Raw genomic sequence first — 23,999 nt, 5'->3', positions numbered from 1 at the left:
AACTAGTGTATTATATGAGTACATTACACCGAACACTATTATAACTAGTTTATTAAGAGTACATTACACTGAACACTATTATAACTAGTGTATTATAAGTACATTACACTGAACACTATTATAACTAGTGTATTATATGAGTACATTACACCGAACACTATTATAACTAGTTTATTAAGAGTACATTACACTGAACACTATTATAACTAGTTTATTATGAGTACATTACACTGAACACTATTATAACTAGTGTGTTATGAGTACATTACATTGAACACTATTATAACTACTTTATTATGAGTACATTACACTGAACACTGTTATAACTAGTGTGTTATGAGTACATTACATTGAACACTATTATAACTAGTCTGTTATGAGTACATTACACTGAACACTATTATAACTAGTGTGTTATGAGTACATTACACTGAACACTATTAAAACCAGTGCATTATGAGTACATTACACTGAACACTATTATAACTAGTGTGTTATGAGTACATTACACTGAACACTATTATAACTAGTGCATTATGAATACATTACACTGAACACTATTATAACTAGTGCATTATGAGTACATTACACTGAACACTATTATAACTAGTGCATTATGAGTACATTACACTGAACACTATTATAACTAGTGCATTATGAGTACATTACACTGAACACTATTATAACTAGTGCATTATGAGTACATTACACTGAACACTATTATAACTAGTGTAGTATGAGTACATTACACTGAACACTATTATAACTAGTGCATTATGAGTACATTACACTGAACACTATTATATCTAGTGTGTTATGAGTGCATTACACTGAACACTATTATAACTAGTGTATTATATGAGTACATTACACTGAACACTATTATAACTAGTGTATTATATGAGTACATTACACCGAACACTATTATAACTAGTTTATTAAGAGTACATTACACTGAACACTATTATAACTAGTGTATTATAAGTACATTACACTGAACACTATTATAACTAGTGTATTATATGAGTACATTACACCGAACACTATTATAACTAGTTTATTAAGAGTACATTACACTGAACACTATTATAACTAGTTTATTATGAGTACATTACACTGAACACTATTATAACTAGTGTGTTATGAGTACATTACATTGAACACTATTATAACTACTTTATTATGAGTACATTACACTGAACACTGTTATAACTAGTGTGTTATGAGTACATTACATTGAACACTATTATAACTACTTTATTATGAGTACATTACACTGAACCCTATTATAACTAGTGTATTATGAGTGCATTACACTGAACACTATCATAACTAGTGTATTATGAGTACATTACACTGAACACTATTATAATGAGGCAAAGAAGTGACGTAATTGGTTTTTGAAACGAGCATCACCAAAATAAAGGATTAAGTAACGCATTTTCGTATTGTTTCATGTCACTCCTGGTGCGTAATGACCTTAAGTCTTTAAAATATGAAGCATTATTATTTAGTTAGTTTTTTTCATTTCATAAGAAAGCAGAGAATAGCAAAATATATATTGGTTAAGATTGAGAAGAAAAGAAAAGAAAAGAAGAAAGAAAGCTGAGTAAATAGTTTTGTAACTGCTGTACAACCTGTTTTGATCATATTATGATAAAACCAGGTTATACAGTAGGTTTAGTGTGTGATACCTCAGGCTGAACGCCATGTGTAGGACAGTGCAGACTGTAGTCTCTCTTTCGGGCAAGATAACAGTTTGCCGGAGAGTCGATGTATTTATCATTTTGGTTGTTGGTCTTTGACATCACCTACAAGAACACCAAGACAACTTGACCAGCTGGTTCACTCATAATGTCTGGTACATGGGCAGATTTTACAGGTTACTGTACAGTATGTTTAGGCTTTGTTGCCATCAATAGGGTCATTTTGTCCTCCTACTACATTAAACTTTGGTCTTTCATTTTTGTCAACTACAGAATATCCTCTGGTTGTCTTTTCTAAATGTGAATCTATTTCATGTTTTACCGGCGGAGTCTGACTTAAAGAGTCTCCTAAGAGTCTCCTCCGCCGGTCATCAAATGATTGGCTTAGGAATGCGACAAAAACAAAATAATCTCCATGAACTCAAGGTGTCATGGGGTGTGTAATTGATAAGAAATAAGTATTTTTTTGGGGTGAACTACCTTTAAATAGATTCAAAGCCTCTTGAGATGCTAGTTACTTAACAGAACATACTTTACCTCTTCAATAGGCACGTTGCCTGGCAGCAGAAATACTTTCATCTCAAGTCTGTCGCTTGGTGGTCGAAGGGACAGCAGAACTTGACAATCGGTAAGTCTAGGTTTAAGTAGTTTGGACATTCTCTTCCACACGAGCCCAAACTTGCCCCAAAACGACAGTTGGGTCACATCTACAACCACGTGAGTCTTGGTCACTTTCAGTGGTTTTAAGAAGGTCACCTTCCCGTCATCAGAGATGTGGGCCACAGAAAGGCCATCAACTGTGAAAATATGTTTACATTTAGCAGATTATTTAATATGCGTGAAAATCAGACACAACACAATATGTTCTGTGTATCTACAGAGTTTAACGTGACACAGAGGGCATTTGAAAGTCTTGAGTCTTATTTTCACATCCTATACTTAGTTTAACCCATTAAGACCTGAGGCCGATTCTACAAATACCTTCTAAATCAGTAGTTATCAAACTTTTGTTGTGCCAAGAACCCCCTGAAGAGGAGATGTATGTAAAACAATCTTTTTTTCTTCTCAAATTATTCAGAATTATTTCAAATTTGTTTTAAATAGCAGATGTACAAGCTTGTATATATGCTATTTTTGAAAAACACTATTCTAAACCAATGTTCTAAATCCTAACAGTTTTCTGGAAAAACATTAAAAAAAATATATGTATATATATATATATATATATATATATATATATATATATATATATATATATATATATATATATATATATATATATATATAAAAATATATATATATATGTATAAAATCTAAAATGATTCTTCCCCGATTTTAATGGGTTAAATATCAGCAACGTTCTCCTTTAAACATCATAGATCCAATTTTACGGTAAACCTCGAAAAAAGAAAAGAAAAGAAGGAAACAACACACAACTGTCTCTTTAACAGTCACATGACGGCATAAAGCCCACCTACTACACAAGCAGACTTTGCTTAGGCTACATAACACAACATTTAAATCCCACCTCCCAGGTATACTACGCTTCATTTAGCTTAAGAGGCAGAAAACTAAATCTAATATAGAACTCAGAATGTGTGTCCGGGAGGAAAATATTCCCAGAAACCTGGCCAGTGTCAATCCACGTCATTAAATAACCACAGTTCAGTTGCTTTTACTTTTATTTGGAAAATAAATATTCACTGTTAGCGACAGAGTAAACAATATTTACTTAAATTACACAGATCAACTTTTTAAAGTTGCATTTATGCATGTGACCAGACGCATATCTCATTGAAGAACATAGATCCGATAGATTATAACTCTATATGGCATAGATATGACAAGGGAACTAAAAAATACCTTTAAGTGTTGAAAGTAAGCCTTTACGCACTGTGTTTTGTTTTGAGCCAGACACGCATGCAGGCTGGGCTGTTTGCATCAGCGCACAGACATATTGCTCAGACAAAATACAACATTTAGAGGTTAGGATTATGGGTTCGGGTTGGAGTTATTGTGTGCACACTATTGATGTTCTACATTATTTCTTTATTCTCCTCAAAAGTTTGGCACCTAACTACTCCTACATAGTTTCTGTCAGGACTCTTGAAAACCAGGTAAGGACCCAATATGCAGAATAACAGGACACAGGAAACGAGGAATAAACGTAATGGTACTTTACTGACGAACTTAGGTTCAACCTTACAACAAGGGGAAAGTGTCATTCGGACACATAAGCAAACTTATAATTCCGCAAGGGACAGGCATGCATCAAGGTCTATATATAGACTAAACACAGAATGGGAAATGGGAACAGGTGAGGTGATCAACACAGGTGAAAACAAGTAGTCATCAGGGCACAGGGGGAATGGGTGTGGCACAGGCTATGGCAGAGGCAGAGGCTGTGACAGGACCCCCCCTCCTACGGACGGCTCCTGACGTCCCCTTGGGCGACTCCGGATGCTGACGGTGGAAGTCAGCAATCAGGGAGGGGTCGAAAATGTCCCGACTAGGGACCCAGCAGCACTCCTCTGGTCCATACCCCTCCCAGTCAACAAGGTATTGACGACCCCTGCCCCAGCGACGCATCTTCAAAAGGCGCCGGACGGTGTAGATGGCATGACCATCGAGCAGGCGAGGAGGCGGGGGCGCCTTTGTGGGAGGCACCAGAGGGGAGGAGGAAACTGGCTTGAGTTGAGAGACATGGAAAGTAGGGTGCACCCGAAGGGTCTTGGGGAGTTTGAGGCGAACGGCTACTGGGTTGATGCGTGTGATCTTGAAAGGACCAACGTAGCGTGGGGACAATTTTCGAGACTCCACACGCAGAGGCAAATCCCGGGTAGAAAGCCAAACCTCCTGTCCGAGTTGGTAACGAGGGGCAGGCTGTCTGTGCCGGTCGGCATTTTTCCGGTTCCTTGCAGCTGTCCGCAGGAGAGAGGACCGGGCTCTCCTCCAGGTGCGACGGCAACGACGGACAAAGTCTTGAACTGACGGGACCTCAACCTCTATCTCCTGCTCCGGAAACAGCGGAGGTTGATAACCAAGTGCACACTCGAATGGCGACAGACCAGTAGAGGAGCAGGGAAGGGAGTTATGGGAATACTCCACCCAGGCGAGCTGACTGCACCAAGAGGAGGGATTATCCGACACCAGGCAGCGGAGGGCAACCTCCAGGTCTTGATTCACACGCTCCGTCTGGCCATTTGACTGGGGATGAAAGCCTGACGAGAGGCTGGCAGAAGCTCCCAAGAGGGAACAGAAGGCCCTCCAAAACCTAGAGGAGAACTGGGGTCCCCGATCCGAAACCACATCCAGTGGTAACCCGTGCAGCCGGAAGACATGGTCAATCATGAGCTGGGCCGTCTCCTTGGCGGAGGGAAGCTTAGGCATAGGGACAAAGTGGGCCATCTTCGAGAAACGATCCACGATGGTTAGGATGGCCGTCTTGCCCTCAGAGGCGGGAAGCCCTGTGACAAAGTCAATAGAGATATGGGACCAGGGGCGGCGTGGCACCGGCAGGGGTTGGAGTAACCCCGAAGGTCTGAGGTTGGGGGTCTTGTTGCGAGCACAGACAGCGCAAGCTCGAACAAAGGAGCGAGTGTCGGCCGCCATGGACGGCCACCAGAAGCGTTGCCGGAGGAGGGCTAGGGTGCGTCGAACGCCAGGATGGCAAGCGAGGTTGGAAGAATGGGACCACTGGAGCACCTTGGAACGAGCGGCCACAGGGACGAATAGGCAGGATGCCGGGCCACCACCCGGGTCAGGTTCCCGCTGAAGCGCTTGCCGAACGATGGTTTCTATCTCCCAGGTGACGGGTGCTATAACCAGGGCACTCGGAATAATGGGACCTGGATCCGGGTCCTTCTCAGAAGGGTCAAACTGGCGGGAGAGTGCGTCAGGCTTCAGGTTCTTGGAACCAGGGCGATAGGAAAGGGTGAAGCGGAAACGGTCAAAAAACAGAGCCCACCGGGCCTGTCTGGAATTGAGCCTCTTGGCCGACTGAATATAAGCTAAATTCTTGTGGTCAGTCCAGATCACAAAAGGATGTTCCGCTCCCTCCAACCAGTGCCGCCATTCCTCTAGCGCCTTCTTGACCGCCAGCAGCTCCCGGTTCCCGATGTCATAGTTGCGTTCTGCCGAATCCAACTTCTTCGAGAAAAAGGCACAGGGATGGAGCCTCTTCTCCTTGGGGGGACATTGCGAGAGCACTGCGCCAATCCCCACATCCGAAGCGTCGACCTCTACCACAAAAGGCAGAGTAGGATCCGGGTGGGTCAGAATGGGGGCAGAAGAGAAAAGCCGCTTCAGTTCACTGAAGACCCGGTCAGCCTCGGGGGTCCAACGGAAGCGGGTGGCAGGACCGGCAGTGAGGGCGTGGAGAGGCGCTGTCACCTTGCTGTAGTCCCGGATAAAACATCTGTAGAAGTTAGCAAAGCCCAAGAACCTTTGTAATTGTTTCGGGGTGGTGGGTTGGGGCCAGTCAGCCACTGCCTTGACTTTACCCGGGTCCATGGTCACCCCCTTAGTGGTAATGATGTAGCCCAGGAAGGTGATGGTGGACACATGGAAGTTGCACTTCTCCGCCTTGACGTAGAGCTGGTTCTCCAGGAGACGGCACAGCACCCGCTGTACATGTTGGATGTGTTCCTCCCGTGATCTAGAAAATATGAGTATGTCATCCAGGTACACGAACACAAAACGATTCAACATGTCCCTCAGTACGTCATTAACTAGAGCCTGGAAGACAGCAGGGGCATTAGTGAGGCCGAACGGCATGACCAAATACTCATAATGACCATTAGGGGTGTTGAACGCCGTCTTCCATTCGTCCCCTTCCCTAATGCGTATCAAATTATAAGCATTTCTGAGGTCAAGCTTGGTAAAAAATGTAGCCCCACGTAAACGGTCAAAAGATGAGGACATAAGAGGTAAGGGGTAACGATTCCTCACCGTGATCCGATTGAGCCCTCTATAGTCAATGCAGGGCCTCAAGCCGCCATCCTTCTTCCCGACGAAGAAAAACCCCGCTCCTGCTGGGGACGTGGACGGTCTGATGAACCCTGCTGTGAGGGCCTCGTCAATGTAGCTCTCCATGGCCGCCACCTCAGGACCCGAGAGAGAATAGAGCCTCCCACGAGGTGGAAATGTCCCGGGCAGCAAGTCAATACCACAGTCATAGGGCCTATGTGGGGGCAGTGTGGACGCCACACGTTGCTTGGAGAAGACCAAATTGAGGTCAGAGTACTCGGGAGGGACCTTAGAACAATCGGGGGGTTCGGGGCCCCCAGACGAAGGACCAGGCCCTGGAGACTGAGGCGCAGTAGGTGCAGAGCGTAGACAATGGGAATGACAGGAACGGCCCCACTCCAATATGGTCCCGGACGGCCAGTCGATGTGGGAGTTATGGTGCACCAGCCACGGATGCCCCAGAATGAGCGGCAGCTCAGGGGAGTCAATAAGGTGAAGTTGAATACTCTCACAGTGGTTCCCAGACAAGCGTAGGCCCAGAGGTTCAGTGAGATGCTGAACCACGCCCTTTCCCAGAGGACGTCCATCAAAAGCAGTGACACGTTGGGGGTGATTTAACTTAAAATAAGGTGCCTCATGACAAAGAGCAAAAGAACTGTCCAAAAAACACCCCGCTGCCCCAGAGTCAATGAGCGCAGTGACTGAGTGTTTCTTGCCCCCCCAGGACAAAACGGCAGGGACTTTAAAGCAAGAAGAAGATGGGGAGGATGAAACGATATGGCTCACCAGTAATTCCCCTTTTCCCTCTCTCTCCGGGCATGAAAGACGGAAGTGGCCTGGCTTACCACAATACAAGCATAACCTCCCAGCTATCCTTCTCTCCCTCTCCCTGGTAGAAATCCTGGTGCGTCCCAGTTGCATAGGCTCCTCGGTAGACCGGGATTCGGCAGGTGTCGGTGACGTCGGGACCATTCGGGAGGAGTCGGGAACACTCGGCCCCACTCGGGAGCGTTCGGCTGAGAACGGCGCTCTGCTCCACTGTCTCTGTCTCCTGCGCTCACGGAAGCGATTATCCACTTGAATGGCCAAGGTAACAAGGGAATCCAACCCCTCACTAAACTCACGGGAAACTAACTCATCCTGGACCTCATCCGAGAGCCCGTGAAGAAAAGTAGGAATTAACGCCACCTCCGTCCACTCACTCTCCGCGGCCAAGACGCGGAACTCGATCGCGTAGTCAGCGACACTGTTGCGTCCTTGTCGGAGATGCAGCAGACGAGTCGCCGCGTCTCTCCCCCTCACTGGGTGATCGAAAATCCTTTTCATCTCCTCAATGAAAAGGTCGTAGTCGGCACACAAGGGGGATTGTTTCTCCAGCAGCGCATTAGCCCAGACGAGCGCTCGGCCAGATAACAAAGTCATAATATACGCCACCATGGCACCGTCAGTGGTGAAGACAGATGGCTGGAGGGTGAAAATCAAAGTGCACTGTGATATGAAACCACGGCAGGTATCGGCCTCTCCACTATACCTCTCCGGGTGTTGAACACGCGGCTCCCTGGGTGTGACGGCTGGTCCCTGGGGACCCCCGGCCACGGCCTGTGCCTGGACCCCAGGCGGAGCAGCAGCGGGGGGAGCGACGGTGAGGTTCTGGACGGCGGCAACCAGCTGAGTGAGGCGATCGTTCGTCTGGGTCAGAATATTTTCGTGCTGGCCCAAAAGCTGTCCTTGTAGGGCAACAGCACCTTGTAGCTGAGTAAAATCCGCTGGGTCCATCTTGAAGGCGGAATTATACTGTCAGGACTCTTGAAAACCAGGTAAGGACCCAATATGCAGAATAACAGGACACAGGAAACGAGGAATAAACGTAATGGTACTTTACTGACGAACTTAGGTTCAACCTTACAACAAGGGGAAAGTGTCATTCGGACACATAAGCAAACTTATAATTCCGCAAGGGACAGGCATGCATCAAGGTCTATATATAGACTAAACACAGAACTGGGAACAGGTGAGGTGATCAACACAGGTGAAAACAAGTAGTCATCAGGGCACAGGGGGAATGGGTGTGGCACAGGCTATGGCAGAGGCAGAGGCTGTGACAGTTTCACTTAGAAATTCCATTTAAACTGTAAAAAATCCAGCTTACTGTGGAAATCATTTGTAGTTTTTTAAATATTTAACTTTAAACACCCCAAAAAGGGGAATGGGAATGTTATTTCAACTGAAACCCCCTTTTTCTTTCACTTGTTTACAATCATGTTACTTCAGCATGCTTTAACTTACAGACTCCATTTAAACTTTAAAAGGTTGAGGTACATTATGACTTCCATTGCTGTGTTTAACTTTTTGATCACGTTTATACTTTTGAAGCTATCCCACTTTAACACTTGCATGACTAAGCTATCAATATGACCGATTTTGAGAATTTAAAGTGGATTATCTTCTCTCATGAAGCTCTGAGAAAGTTCCCCTTTCATGACTTTTCCTAAATATTTGTTTCAAATCATCTCAGTTTTTTTTTTCTTCTGAAACGTATTATAAATATGAAATATATGCCATATATACCATCCCAACCGTTATATTTCGGCTAAATTGACCGCTCTCCCCCTCTCTCCCCCAGGCAAGAGCAGTTGACACCTCTAGACCCCCCGCCCGTAGACGAGCTGAAAGCGAGTCTATGCAAGTCTATGTTGCCATGTCTGCTTATTATAAGCGACTTTGGGCTTGTTTTTCACGTCTTTCTATTATTATTAATATTATAATTATATATATAATTACATTATAATGGTAATACTTTTCTACTCCACTACAGCTCAGAGGCAAATCTTGTACTTTTACTTCACTACAATTATTTGAAAACTTTAGTTACTAGTTACTTTGCAGATATAAATATCTTTTCATACTTGTTTAGATTAGAGCTTCATGCATTTTTATTAGGTATATATTTATATAGAAAGGTCTAACCAGGGACTGGTGTTGCAAATTAGCCTCGGCATGCAGTATGCAGTAACATTTTCATAGACCTGCTTATTTCTCTCGCAAAATTTGGCGACCCATTTTCCACTTTCCCTTTCACTGCAAAGCGGTGGAAAAAGATAGGATCTACAAGCATACAGCTTGTCACGCAGCAACTGTTTTATGCTTGAAGATCAGATATTTTGCGCAGGATTGAGCACATTTGTGGAACATAGCATTGTGTTCACTTGTTGCACTGAGGGAGGAGGAGAGGAGACGCGTTTGTCAGCGACGTGGACAGCTGATAGAATTACGCTTTACGCTCAGACAATAATGTGAATATTATTATTATGAATAATAATAATATAGGTTTGTCACTGGGTTGTTTACAAGTTACTATAGTTCGCTTGCTGCTACTAAATTTAAAGCAGCATCACATGACGGTCATATTATGACAGTCACGACGAAACTTCAACCTGTTTTTTGCACTTTCTCCATTTACAGCCCGTACATCTACATAAACGTTCGGATTTCAAGTTTTTATTCCGTGGCCACGGATGTTACAATTGACTTCGGGTGGGTATAAGTAACCGTAACTTCTGTATTGTTCAATAAAAAGCATTTTAATCCGATTGGCGGTCATTTTCTCATAGAGTTATAGTGTATCAGAGTGCAATTACACCTCCCAACTGATAGGGTCACGTAGTTGAAAGCATGGAGAAAATACGGAGAAAATGGCCACCGATCGGATTAAAATGTTTTTTATTGGACAATACGGAAAATATGGGTACTTATGGGTTACCCGAATATAATTGTAACATCCCTGGCCATGAGGTAAGCACTTTATATTTGAAATCTGAACGTTTGTGTAGATGTACGGGCTGTAAATGGAGAAAGTGCAAACACCAGGTGTAAGTTTATCGCTACATGCTAAGAAGCTAATGTAAGTTCGTTAGCATTAGTTTGGGCACTTTGGGGTCGGATTAGTGTTTTTGTTGGAACATTAAGCCGACACGCAACACCACGTTTAATGTTACGTCGTAAACAACCACCACCAAACCTTTTGTTAACTTATAACTCGATCTCTTTGTGGTGAACGCTTGTGTCTCTTCAAGTTGTTGTGTTTTTCCCACATTGCTTGCCTTAGGATAAAATCAAGCATTGTGTTTTGTTCTCCACATCGATGTAGCGAAAATGTGTCCATATCACCTCTTCTCTTTCTCCCGAGCCCCGTGCAAAGCATTTTACCGTTTTATTTTGTAAAGTTTCGCTCTGAAATCTGAATCCTCCTGCCATTCATTTGACGGTGGTGTGACTCTGTGTGTGTGTGTGCGTGCGCGGCTGCAACTTTAAAAGGGGGTGTGTGTGAGTGTGCACAACGCATGCAGTAACACTTTCATAGACCTGCCTGCTTATTTCTCTCTCAAAATTTGGCAACCCATTTTCAACTCTCAGCTTTTTAGAAGACAATGGAACCCCCTACTGTTTGGGGGAGAAAGTGTGAACTAGTCTGGAGCAGAGAGGGGAGACAGTGGCCAATAGGATAGCCTGATTTGGGGATCAAAATGATATTTTTTCAGGCTTGGTGGAGGAGAATGAAACTTCAGTCATGCGAGTGTTAAAGCACATGTGGATCTCACAGTCTTTTCAGCTTTTCCAATACACACTAATGGTGTTTGCTAGAAGGGAGAGAGAAGGACACAGGAGGAATAGCCCATGTTTTCGTAAAGCCATGGTGGCCGCAATTTTTACACTACAGATATTGTTTTACATCACCAAGTGCGCACAGGTCTGCTCTCTGATTTAATACAAAGATCTAAGCTGTGTGATGTATACATTTTGATTTAAGACCATTAATATAAACCCCTGTCACTCTACACTCTAGCCATCAGTACACGTGTTGATAGCTAGCCTGTCAGTCATTGGCTGCTCAGTGGTGCTGCAAAGTAACTTAGTACAGTTACTCAAGTACTATGCAAGTGCTTATAATGCACAGTACAATTTTTAGGTACTTTTACTTTACTTTCCATTTTTGTTACTTCTACTCCACTACAATTACAGCATATATGACAGCTTTAGTTATTTGTTACTTTGCAGATTTGACTATTAATACAAAACCTACAGTAACCACACACAGCCAATCTACAATGTGACGCGTAATGAGCTTGTAGATCTGCTATTTTCTGAAAATAGTACTTTTATTTTGGTACTCAAAGTATATTTTGATGCTAAAACGTTTGTACACTGCAAGCTCCAAAACTCCCACCCCCCCAAACACACCCCATACTCCACCTCCCACCCCACCTCCCACACCACATGACATACCCCCCTCTGTCATACTTTGGCTATTCAAAAAAAGCTGATCTACAATGTGACACGTTGTGAGCTTGCAGATCTGCTATTTTGGAAATACCTTGTCAGTCTTGAAAGTGTGAGTACAGGGGGTGGCGGTGGCTCAAGGGTAGAGTGACCGAATGGTAACTGTGAGGTTCCCAGTTCGATCCCGGGCTCCCCCAAAATTAGTGTCGAAGTGTCCTTGAGCAAGACGCTGGAACCCCTGATTGTTTCCGATGAGTTGCATGGTCTCCTCCGTCATCGGTGTATGAATGTGTGTGTAAATGGGTGGAATTTTGATGGCAATAATTTTGGACATTTCAAGCTCCAATTTAACACTAATGGTGTGTAGTGGTCAACATAACCCGACACAACTCCCCCCCACACACACACACACACAGTAAACCATCGGAAATAGCTAATCTACAAGCTCACTGGAGCCAGGGGGAGCACCCCGCACCCATCACTACCGCCCCCTATACCCTCCATCCCCTTACTACCATCAGCTATGCAAGCAGGTGTGAAACTGCTGACAATTAGGAGAATGATAACGGGTGCTCCCGATCTGATCAACCGGAGTCAAGTCTACGCCCACACACAGCACAAAGACAGAGATACCAAGTCAAACTGAATTTGTACTTTTTATAACTATTTTTTTGCCTTTAAAGCGAGCCCATATTGTTTCTTCAGGAACAATATTTTCTAGTTTTAAACAAAGTTGTCATTTTTATTTAGAGGGGAGAGTTTGCATTGCCAGGTTTCGAGCTGACAGTGACATGCAAATGATCCCATTAACTAGAACAATGACGGTTTGGTGTGAAGACCTCTGCCTGGGGCAAAAAATGAACATCCGGGAATGCATGAAGGTGCCTAATTTCATATTTAGAAAACGTTTCAGATGGAGGGGAAATGAGATAATTTGGATTGAATATTAAGGAAAAGTCATGGAAGGGGAACCTTCTGAGAGCTTCATGAGCGAAGATAATAACTTAAAAATATCAAATATATCAAAATCGGTCTGACCGCTTAGACACTGGTTTCCAGCATATTATTATTACACTGTGTCACTTTGAACCAGAACATTGAATAATGATTGGACAATGCTAAAAGCAGCGCCTCACCGGATGTCACCTCACTGTGTGGCAGATGTAGCTGACTGACAGACCCCTGAGGACACTGGATGTCAAACAGAGGCCCTGCAGGAGTCTCTGTTGACTGGAGCTGTCCTTCATCCCACTCATCAGCCTTGTAGAGGACTTCTGCTTCCCCTTTCGTTTTAAACATCAACCCTGTCCTATTGCAATTGGACAGCCCTGCCTCGGGTAACTTGGAGCTGTGACACAAAACAATCATTTATTGATATCATCTATTGACTTCATTAGGTGTCATGTTGCCACATGTTGCATCCAGTTCATTTACAATGCCAGTGGTTGGTTGAATAGAAACAACATGTTTGTGGAAACAGCTGTGGTGAGTGATCAGCTGATGGGTTTAAAGACACAACTTCTACATCTATAGAGGAAGCTACCAATGAAGCTGTTTAGGATGACTGACCTGTATTCATAGGTTTTATGTTCTGTGTTCACGCTGGGTGAAAAGGTCTGAAATGCAGAAAGCAGTCAGGAAACAAACAATCAGTAACTTTCCTCAATGGCGACTCAATTGAGTCTCCTACCTGAGACTCCGCCGGTAATCAAATTATTGTCTTAGGAATATGACCAAAAATAAATAATCTCCATGAGTTAAAGCATTCATGGGGTGTGTAATTGATAGAAAATAAGTAATTGTTTGGCTGAACTACCCCTTTAACTGAGTGTAATCTACTTTGAAGTGCCCTGTAGCAACTCATAATGTAACGACTCATAATGTAATAAAATCATGAGTGCATAACATAACAGATTTTTGCATAATGTAATAATATAATAATGTATTACACAAAGAACCTTATTGAGCTTTTATTACATTTAGTTTAATACATTATGAACCGTTATTACATTATAAGTTGCTACATGCCCTTCTCTAACAGCTGTGAAAACCTTATTTTTGTATGTTATATGCAGCACAATTATACCATTACCATATACCATTTATTTATTTTAATTTAATTATGTTTATGTTTGAATGAGTGATTATAAACACATGTTACAGCACTTTATACATAAAAAGTATAAATCAGTATTAACTGAGCTATTAGCTATTAGTAGTTATATAGAAACATTTTGATGCATCAAGATGCATCATAGAGTTGAATCAAATCGTTAACCGATGAATCATAATCAAATCGCGAGGCCAATGAAGATGCACACCTCCAGTTAGGATCCTATGCAATTCTAGCTCACAGCTACAGCAATCACACTGTTTCATACATTTTTGTCATAAGATTTTACACATCAGATCTCTTAGTTACATACTTACCATAATAAGCAGTGCACACAGGTGGAGCACACTTTCCCTCGTCATATCTACGCTCTTTAATGATATGCGTCACTCAAATCTTAAATAAAAAATAGCGTTGCAAATGTTCTGTTTTCTCAGGTAATAATTCAGTAGAAGCACCATTAGGCCTAAGTATATTTAATTGGTATGCAACATATTTCGGAGGAAGAGAGACAGCAAGCGAGCTGTGTGTACGTGTGTGCATGCACGCCTGAGACTGACGCTGGCTGCAACAGCAGGCAAGACAAACTCACTCCATTTTGCCCCATAAACCTAACTTTGAAGTTAATCTAACTTCTAACTATTATGATTGAAATGGCCAAGCCATGGTGTGTGTCCGGGGTCTGCCAGCACACAAGCACTCCAACTGGCTCCAAACTTGCTCATGTGACAATTCTTATTTATTTGATTATTTACCTAGACACCGGCTAACAGAAACACACACACACACACACCAAGGTTATAATAGTTTTGGATTTTTCATTATAGTTTAGTTTTAGTTAGTTTTGACTTTTTTTTTTCTAATTCAGTTAGTTTTAGTTAGTTTTGACCGAAAAATATCTAATTCAGTTAGTTTTAGTTAGTTTTCAGAGCGGGTTTGCTAGTTTTTATTTAGTTTCTATTTTTGTGACAACGCTTAGTTTTAGTTTAGTTTTTATTAGTTTTAGTGTTAGTTTTAGTTTTTTTTCATACTTTGTCAGGTGCAGGATTCAAAAGGTCAAAGTAAGTATTGTGTGATAAAAACTAAAACAAAAGATACCATTTAAAAATATATATTATTCAGTTACTGTTGGACAATCAACCATCCACACAACTATAACAGTCCACAAGATAGCAGCCTTAAGTGCAAAATGTACTGTGCCTGGTATAAATCAAAATAGCAATACAATATATGAACATAAACCCTTTCATGAGACACACAGGGTCCAGGGGTCTCGGGTTTCTGGGTGCTCAGAGAGGCTGCCTTGTCAAGGTACTCGCTATCAGTGGTGTAAAAAGTACTCACATTTGTTACTTAAGTAAAAGTATCAATACTGCAATGAAGAAATACTCTGTTAGGGCGCGCTCCCACCAAGAGTTGGCTGGCCGCTGTTAAACGCAGGTTGTGCGCGGCCACAGTTTTTTGCAGCCAGCGGATTCTAAAAAACGGGAGTGTCGCGCCTGTCACTCACTTTCAGGAGCCTCCCAGTAGCCCGCACCGCCTGTGCCTGCTGCCTTGAGCACCATGTTGCTTCCTGAGTCTTGAGACGGTCCGCCTTCGACTCACCCGATTGGACAGAGGGAGAAAATCAGCGCCTGCCTCCAGCAGTTTTATGCTTAGTCGCGGAGTGCAGATAAACGCAAGGTCTGCGCGACTAGCGGAAAAATCTGCTCTTGCGTGAATCAACGCATTTGCATTGACAATGCATTGGCAGATTCTGCAAACAGCGGCCAGCCAACTCTTGGTGGGAGCGCGCCCTTACAAGTAAAAGTCCGGAATTCAAAATTTACTTGAGTAAAAGCACAAAAGTATTGGTATCAAAATTACAAACAAAGGTAAAATACTCATAATGCAGAATGTCCCATTTCACAAGTTTTCAAAATGTAGGCTATAAAAGGTATACAAATCTTTTGAAAAAAGCAGATCTACAAGCTCACCAAAGCATTGTGAGCATGTAGATCGGCTATTTTCAAATGGCCGAAATGAAGTGGGTATAATGTATGTTTTGTAATAATAATCAAAATACCTACAAAGTAACTAGTAACTAAAGTTTTAAAATAATTGTAGTGGAGTAAAAGTACCATATTTACCTCTGAGAGATGTAGTGGAGTAGAAGTAAAAATACAGAAAATTGGAAATACTCCAGTAAAGTAAAAGTACCTCAAAATTGTACTTAAGTGGGCTACAGTAGGCTACTTGAGTAAATGTACTTAGTTACTTTACATCACCCGTTTGCACTACAAGGCAATTGTTATTGTCTTTCTTGCTGTTGTATTCAAATAAATCCCATATAGGACCATATTTCTTCTAACTTGTTTCTCCGTCGCCATTATAAAGTAACGTGCACTGGCATGCCGTGCAGTCAGTCAGTCAGTGCTGCTCACGCGCGACGATGCACATCGAAAAAAAACAGAGTAACTTGCCCCAAAACACGCTCACCCCCAATTTTTTCGCGTACCAGTGAATCTAATACTGCCTGATTTGCCCTGGGGCGACGGTGTTTTGGGGCGACTACGTCAGCGGACCAACGGTGACTGCAACTGACGTAGAACTGCGCAGGGGAAATGAATCGAATTAATTTAAATCTAAAAGGCTTATAAATATTGAGAAAAACGAAAACTAATGGCATTTTGACTATAATTTCAGTTCGTTTTAGTTAGTTTTGTAAACACACAATACAGTTTCAGTTAGTTATCGTTTTTCTTTTTTCTTTTAGTTTTTATTTAGTTTAGTTAACTGAAATGTTTTTTCACCTTTAGTTTTAGTTATTTCACACACACACACACACACACACACACACACACACACACACACACACACACACACACACACACACACACACACACACACACACACACACACACACACACACACACACACACACACACACTTTACCAACCTGAAACGTCTCTGATGGTTTCAGCGACACGTTTGGCTGACTCAGTCCGGCACCTGGAGGAAAAATAATAGCTTGGTTTTAGTTCAAATGAATATACCGTACAACAGCCTTAGTAGGGCAGGGGAGAGGGTTCCCCAGCACTTTGTAACCTGTTTTTAGGACTCTTATGGTGTCTAGTTAAGATTTCTTCTTGTTGCCAGGGTCAGCTAATGTCCCATGGGGTTCAAAGGGATATTCCACCGCGCCTCAAGCTGAAAAGAATTGGCACTGCAGCAACTCTGATGATTTGAGCCTTGTGTGCTCTCTCTCTCTCTCTCTCTGCATGCCTGTGTGTGTGAGAGGGGGGAGGGGAGTTCAGCTGTCTGCACTGCCCTGAGACAGAGAGAATACTTCTCCATACGACGGTGTTTTACAAAGATTCTACTTGTTTTCTGCACTGTGCCTTGAATTCCGCCGACGGCTTTGAAATCCACGGACGGCCTTGAAATCTGAGGTAATTCCTGCAATCGTGGAATCGCGTTTTCGTTGGAGGACTATCTAGTTCTTAGATTGATTCCATGGCCAAACATAAAGGTGAGAGAGTGAAGAACTTACCTGTTGTCTGGCTAATCTGAGGTTCTTTCACACCTGATGCACCTGAGAGAAAACAACAATCAGTTGATACTCTAACAGAAATGACTTTTATGTTCATAATGTGAAGAAAACAAGCAGCAAGACACAATATTCAATGAACTGATTCACTATATTACATAATCAGAGAAGAATCAGAACATCTGATCACTTCAATCCATTTGTCTTATTTGATAACTTAAAGGACGACTTCACCCATTTTCAACCTCTCTTCATTTAATTGGTCCTCCCTAATGCTCATTATAATGGTGGCACTTTGTTTCTACTCAGTTTGTGTCCCAGAGGAGGGATGTGGACAGTTCAGAAACCTGCCTACCAGTGACATCATCGTTAAGCAGGTTTTAGTTTTTAGTTTTTAATCAATCACGTCGCTTATATTCCGTGTGTGTTCTTGGTTAAGGTTTTTAACCAATCACGTTGCTTATTAGTTCACGTGAGAGGGTTGCCTTTAGCTCTGAATTTCTGACATGTTCCGCTCCGCCCATGGAGATTGGATGTGTCACCACATTATGTGTTCACACTGTGTTTACATCAAAGAAAGGAAATAACATGAAGAATTAAAAAAAAAAATATATATAAAAATTTAAAAAATATATTAAAGCAAGAACAATAGCTTCCATTATAGCATGCTAACTTTCCAGCAATAGAAAGCCTGCAGTTTCTATTAGCTTGGATTCCCCATCGATGATGTCACTGGTAGGCAGGTTTCTGAACTGTCCACAGCCCTCCTCTGAGACACAGAGTGAGTAGACACAAATGGTAACTTATTATAATGAGCTTTAGTGAGGAGCAATTATATGAAAATAGGTTAAAATGGGTGAAGTCGTCCTTTAAGTAACACTGTTTTCTTTGAAATATTAAACTCTATTCCTCCAGTACAGTCAGTATGTTAAAATAAATGCTGTAATAATAGTTTGAATGATATTAGAAACAGGAAACTAACCTGCAACCTGCATTACAACTTCATTACTGAATCCACCAGGGATGCTTGGTAGTGATGCTGTTACACTGGACACATCACTCTGTATGTAGAACAAAGAAGACATTAACATGTTACAATCACACCATAAATGTTATTAACTATCATTGTAAAATCGATAAGCATTATGTCTGGATTATGGACGCTCATTCATGATAAAATCAACAATAAATACATTTGAAGGGAATGATCAGTAGGCTGTCATGAACCAGATGTGTTGGAAATATAAATTGACTGTACTTGTTGTCTGTTATTATAAATGTTTTTGGAAAGAAGAAGAGTGTGTAAAGTCAGTCTCTTTGGCTATCAAATGTGTAGCTTTTGTCCCAAAGGACTGTCAATTCTCAATGAACAGATTCCCTATGAAGCTTGACCTAATGAATACATGTCAATATTATGTGAGCATAATAACTTCCTTAGAAAGTTCTACTGTAGATCAGAGATAGATGAGTATTAGACAAACCCTCAGACAGGTCATTAGTATTGAGTGTCTGTGTCACTACAAACTACAACTTCCTCTCTCATCTCCTCTCTCTTCTTTCATTCTTCTTCTTGTCTGTTCCATTCTGAATCAATTTATTTTTATTTAGTTTTGTATTTTATATTTTTTTATCTCTCTACTCTTAGCTGTACCTGTCTTGTGTTTTACACTTACAGCTGTTGCTGCTACAACATCTGAATTCCCCCACAGGGATTAATACATTATCTTTATCATTCTTCAGCAGTAAATGTTTTCATTCTTTTCAGTCTTTCAAACAGTGTCATGTGTCTTGTCTCATGTCCCACCTTGAAGTGTCCTGTGTCTCTGACAGAGCTGTCTTCTCTGTTCCTGGTCACCATGTCTTCTGTTTTCTCCATCAGCTCTGCAACTTCTGAAATGTCCCACTTCATACCATCTAGAACATGGTACCTGTAGGCACATTTGTCCAGGATCCACCTCAGAGGTTCTCCTTCAGACTCTATGTACTCCTCAACACGTCTCCCTCCCAGCCCGCATCCCCACATGAACAGAACCAGAGCGTTTCTCCAGACTCTGTCACCCAGCAGCTCCATGTGTTTCTCCACTGATCTCCTGTCAGCTTCAGAGAAACTGGACCAGACAGGAACAGTCACCAGGACAGCGTGGGGTCCAGGAGAACACAGAGTCACACCGTGTAGAAGGACGTCTTTGGTCTTCTGTGATGGAGGTGTAGTCGACCAGTCTGGACAGATCACCACACTCACATTTCTGTCACCAACTAGTCTCTGTTTTCTGACACATTGTGTCAGTTTAGTCTGGGTTTTAAACTCCTGGAATATGAAGTTACTGTATGTTTGTTATAAAATGCAAAACCTTCATTCTATTATGTCCTCAATGAATACATTAATATATACTAATGATAATCCAGTAATATGATTGTAAATGGTCCATTCTGCATAATGAGTACTTTTATTTTAGTTTGGTACAGTGACTATATTATTATGACAATACTGTTCTTGGTCTTAAAGGGATAGTTCACCCAAAAAAAGTACTTTCTTTCTGTAGATTAGTCACCCCATGGAGACTTGAATTCATGGATATGTTTTAGTTTTTGTCTCATTCCTAAGACAATAATTTGATGACCAGCGGACCGGTAGGCAGCGGTTCCGGTAGGAGACACAAAGGAGACTCTTTGTGTCTCCTACCGGAACCGCTGCCGGTCATCAAATTATTGTTTTAGGAATGAGACAAAAACAACACAATATCCATGAATTCAAGTCTCCATGGAGTGACTAATCTACAGAAAGAAAGTACTTTTGGGGGTGAACTATCCCTTTAAGCCCTATTTTATACTTTGGCTATAGCTTTAGCAGATCTACAAGCTCAAAACATGTTGCTATGAGACAGGTTGTGAGCTTGTAGATCTGCTATTTTCAAACAATGCAAGAATAAATGGGGGGGGGGGGGTATGAAAAATGATTAACCTATTAAGACCGGGAACGCACCTGTGTCATTTTTATATACAAGCTCATACCGCGGCACTCGGTGCCGCGCTATGAGCTTGTAGATCTGCTATTTATTTTTTTTTAATCGTGAAAATGTGTGCAAATCTTTGACTATATATTTTTAAAGCAAACATTTGTAACTCAAATCTTTGTTTCTGGGGGATTCTACAAATATCTTCTAAATCCTAAGAGTTTTTTGAAAAAACGTATGTTGCTATAATCAGTGTGGGTCAAGGACCCCCAAAATTTTATGTATTTGGCCGCGGACCCCCATCTCAAAATATGTTCTTCCAGGGACCCCCCAGAAGCAAAGATTTGAGTTACAAATGTTCGCTTTAAAAATAAAAATCTATATATATATATTTAAAGATTTGCTAAAATTTCCGTGATAAAAAAAAAAGCCGATCTACAAACTCGTAGCGCGGCACTCGGTGACGCGCTACGAGCTTGTAGATCTGCTATTTTTTAATGGCCAAAGAAATCTAAAGTAACATAGATGATGCTTTCCCAGTCTTAAAGGGTTAAAGGGATACTTCACTTTCGGGTCGGGGAAACATTTAAAAAATATATTAAAAATAAATGAAAAAAGTAATGGAAAATTCATGGCCCCCTCACGCATTAGAGTGTCCTACTAATGTGTGAGGGGGCCTTAATTTTGCCATAACTTCTTTCATTTTGTTTTAATATATATTTTTAATGTTTATTTTATGTGAAAGTGAAGTATCCCTTTAAGACACCAGGGTGGAAGTGGTTAAACATTCATGACAGCAGATACTTTCACATTAACATCAGAAAACATTTATATTTGATCTCTTCACTGTTTACTTCTTTCATTATAACATTCACATCATATTACTCACCTTGTATAGAGTTTCTGTAAACACATTGTGCTGCAGAATGAGATTTCCAGCTCTGGTCCTGACCCTCTGCTCTCCACCAACCAGCATCAATCTCACATCTGATAGACTCTGATGTTCTCCTGACACACACACACACACACACACACACACACACACACACACACACACACACACACACACACACACACACACACACACACACACACACACACACACACACACACACACACACACACACACACACACACACACACACACACACACACACAGTGGTGTAAAGCAGTGGTTCTCAAACGTTTTGGTTCCAAGGATCCCCACATGTATATATTTGGCCACAGACCCCCATCTGAGAATGTTTTGTGCCAGGGACCCCCAGAAGAGAAGATTTGTGTTAAAAGAAATGCTAAATTATTCAAATCTTTTCAAAAATGTTAAAAAATAGCAGATGTACAAGCTCGCAGCAGGAAGTGACGCGCTGTGAGCTTGTATATCTGCTATCTTTGACTAACCAACGTATAAAATCTGGAACATTTCGCAATGGGACCCCCTGGAAACCCTCAAGGACCCCTCTTTGAGAACCACTGGTGTAAAGTAACTAAGTACATTTACTCAAGTGCTGTACTTACAGTAAGTACAATTTTGAATTACTTTTACTTTACCTGAGTATTTCCATTTTTGATATTTCATACTTCTACTCCACTATACATCTCAGAGGCAAATATTGTACTTTTACTCCATTACAATTATTTTACAGCTTTAGTTACTAGTTACTTTGTTCAAAAATAGCTGATCTACAAGCTCACAACACAACACGATGCGACACGTTGTGCTGCTTAACACTGATATTTAGGATTGGATTCAGAGATTGTGTTATATTAATTATTAATAACATTAATTAATTAACATTGAGAATTAACACTGAAAATTAATACAATTGACAAAAAGTTACAACATATTTTTGAGCAGATGCTTTACTGGTGTTCAGTTGTGAATAAGTTTGAATTTTAGTTTTTTATTTATTGCCCCTTTTTTTGCACTGATGTATTATTAATATTATTGTTAATAATAATTCACCAGCCAGATTGGAGACAGACAGACAGACAGACAGACAGACAGACAGACAGACAGACAGACAGACAGACAGACAGACAGACAGACAGACAGACAGACAGACAGATTGATCACCTTCAGAGAGAGCTTTCAGAGTGGTCAGTTTCCTGGTCAGTGTCTGGACATGTTCCTCTATGTTCATCTTCCTCTCTGACATCTTCTCATAAAAATCTACATCAGCTTCACAGTGTCCACCTCTGTTTCCTGACACCATCTCATCTATCTTCTGCAGCAGCTGTGTTACCTGTGTGTCATCATCTGTCTCCATATTGTAGAAGACATGATACCTGTTCCCACATTTGTCAACAAGCCAGCGGAGGTCTTCTCCTTCAGCCTCAATGTGCTGCTCAATGCTTCTGTCTCCCAGACTGTCTCCGTTGGTGAACAGTACCATAGAGTGACTCCAGAGACTCTGTGACAGAAGTGTCATGTGTTCCTCTACTGCTACTCTCTGTGCTTTGATGAATGCTCTATCAAGAGGAACCGTCAGAAGAGCAGCATGTGGTCCAGGACGACAGAGACACACACTGTTCTGGATCTCCAGTTTGTCCATCTCTGAGGTGTCCTGTAGTTGACTGTTGTAGAACCAGCCTGGTGAGTCCACCACTGTCACCTGTCTCCTTGCTACTTTACCCTGTCTCACCTCACACTGCACTGACCTCAGTTCAGTTTGAAAACCACTTCCTGTCAGAATGGTGTTTCCTGCTGAACTCTTCCCAGAGCCCATCTCTCCCAACAACACAATCCTGAGGTCAGTCAGTCCTGTCAGAGAAAATAATGTTTAACAACATTTTCAAGGTTTTTGTTTTAAATAGTGAAAATAGCCGATCCACAAGCTCATAATGCTTCGCAACGTGACACATTGTGAGCTTGTAGATCTGCTGTTTTTGCTATTTGTCATATAACACAATATATCGTTGCTGTAAATTAACGCCCTACTTCACCGTACAAGAGTGTCACACAACAGTGAAAATAGCAGATCTACAATTTTATTCATAGTTGAAATGTTATTGTTTAAACATGCTAACCCTGGTGTCCTTATAAAAAGAAAGTTCCCCATAAAAGTGAAAATAGCAGATCTTTTGTGTTTCTGTCTTTATCGTATTGTCATGTTGGGCTATGCTGTGCACTATGTCCTGTCATGCTCGTTGTGTATTGTCTACCTTTTTGTCTAATACAAATATTGAAACAGAAAATAGCAGATCTATACAAGCTCACAACGTGTCACATTGCGACACGTTGTGAGCTTGTAGATCTGCTATTTTCACTATTTGGCATGATGAAGTATAGGGCTTCAACACATAAAACCTAGCATCCCTATTCTGAGGAAATAGCTGATCTACAAGCTCACATGTGTCGTGTTGCACCGTGTTGTGAGGTTGTAGATCGGCTATTTTCACTCTATTTACATGTTACAAAATAACAATACAAAAGGAAGGGTTTTGGACATACA

General features: G+C 41.6%; 1 protein-coding gene and 1 long non-coding RNA gene across 2 annotated transcripts in view; both read right to left on the bottom strand.

Moving 5' to 3' along the window:
- The window catches only part of LOC308081608 (uncharacterized protein), a gene marked incomplete at both ends in the record, with an annotated part of 146,000 nt that extends 126,336 nt beyond the window's left edge, over window positions 1-19,664 (bottom strand). Inside the window, 8 exons of the mRNA XM_080457969.1 lie at window positions 1,695-1,811; window positions 2,244-2,503; window positions 13,088-13,299; window positions 13,521-13,567; window positions 17,003-17,055; window positions 17,597-17,665; window positions 18,576-18,654; window positions 19,398-19,664. Coding sequence (XP_080314095.1) covers window positions 1,695-1,811; window positions 2,244-2,503; window positions 13,088-13,299; window positions 13,521-13,567; window positions 17,003-17,055; window positions 17,597-17,665; window positions 18,576-18,654; window positions 19,398-19,664 — 1,104 coding nt within the window. The remainder of the gene's footprint in view (window positions 1-1,694; window positions 1,812-2,243; window positions 2,504-13,087; window positions 13,300-13,520; window positions 13,568-17,002; window positions 17,056-17,596; window positions 17,666-18,575; window positions 18,655-19,397) is intronic.
- A 28-nt stretch (window positions 19,665-19,692) lies between these two features.
- On the bottom strand, window positions 19,693-22,752 carry LOC308081615. Its single transcript, XR_013932878.1, has 3 exons — window positions 22,622-22,752; window positions 21,437-21,555; window positions 19,693-19,901 (listed from the first exon to the last, which is right to left on the bottom strand). It is a non-coding gene; the product is annotated as an uncharacterized lncRNA (long non-coding RNA).
- Window positions 22,753-23,999: the final 1,247 nt, after the last annotated feature.

This window comes from Gymnoscopelus braueri, assembly GCF_963280865.1.
Source record: "Gymnoscopelus braueri genome assembly, contig: SCAFFOLD_51, whole genome shotgun sequence".
NCBI lineage: Eukaryota > Metazoa > Chordata > Actinopteri > Myctophiformes > Myctophidae > Gymnoscopelus > Gymnoscopelus braueri.
This window is presented reverse-complemented; position numbering and strand designations above follow the sequence as displayed.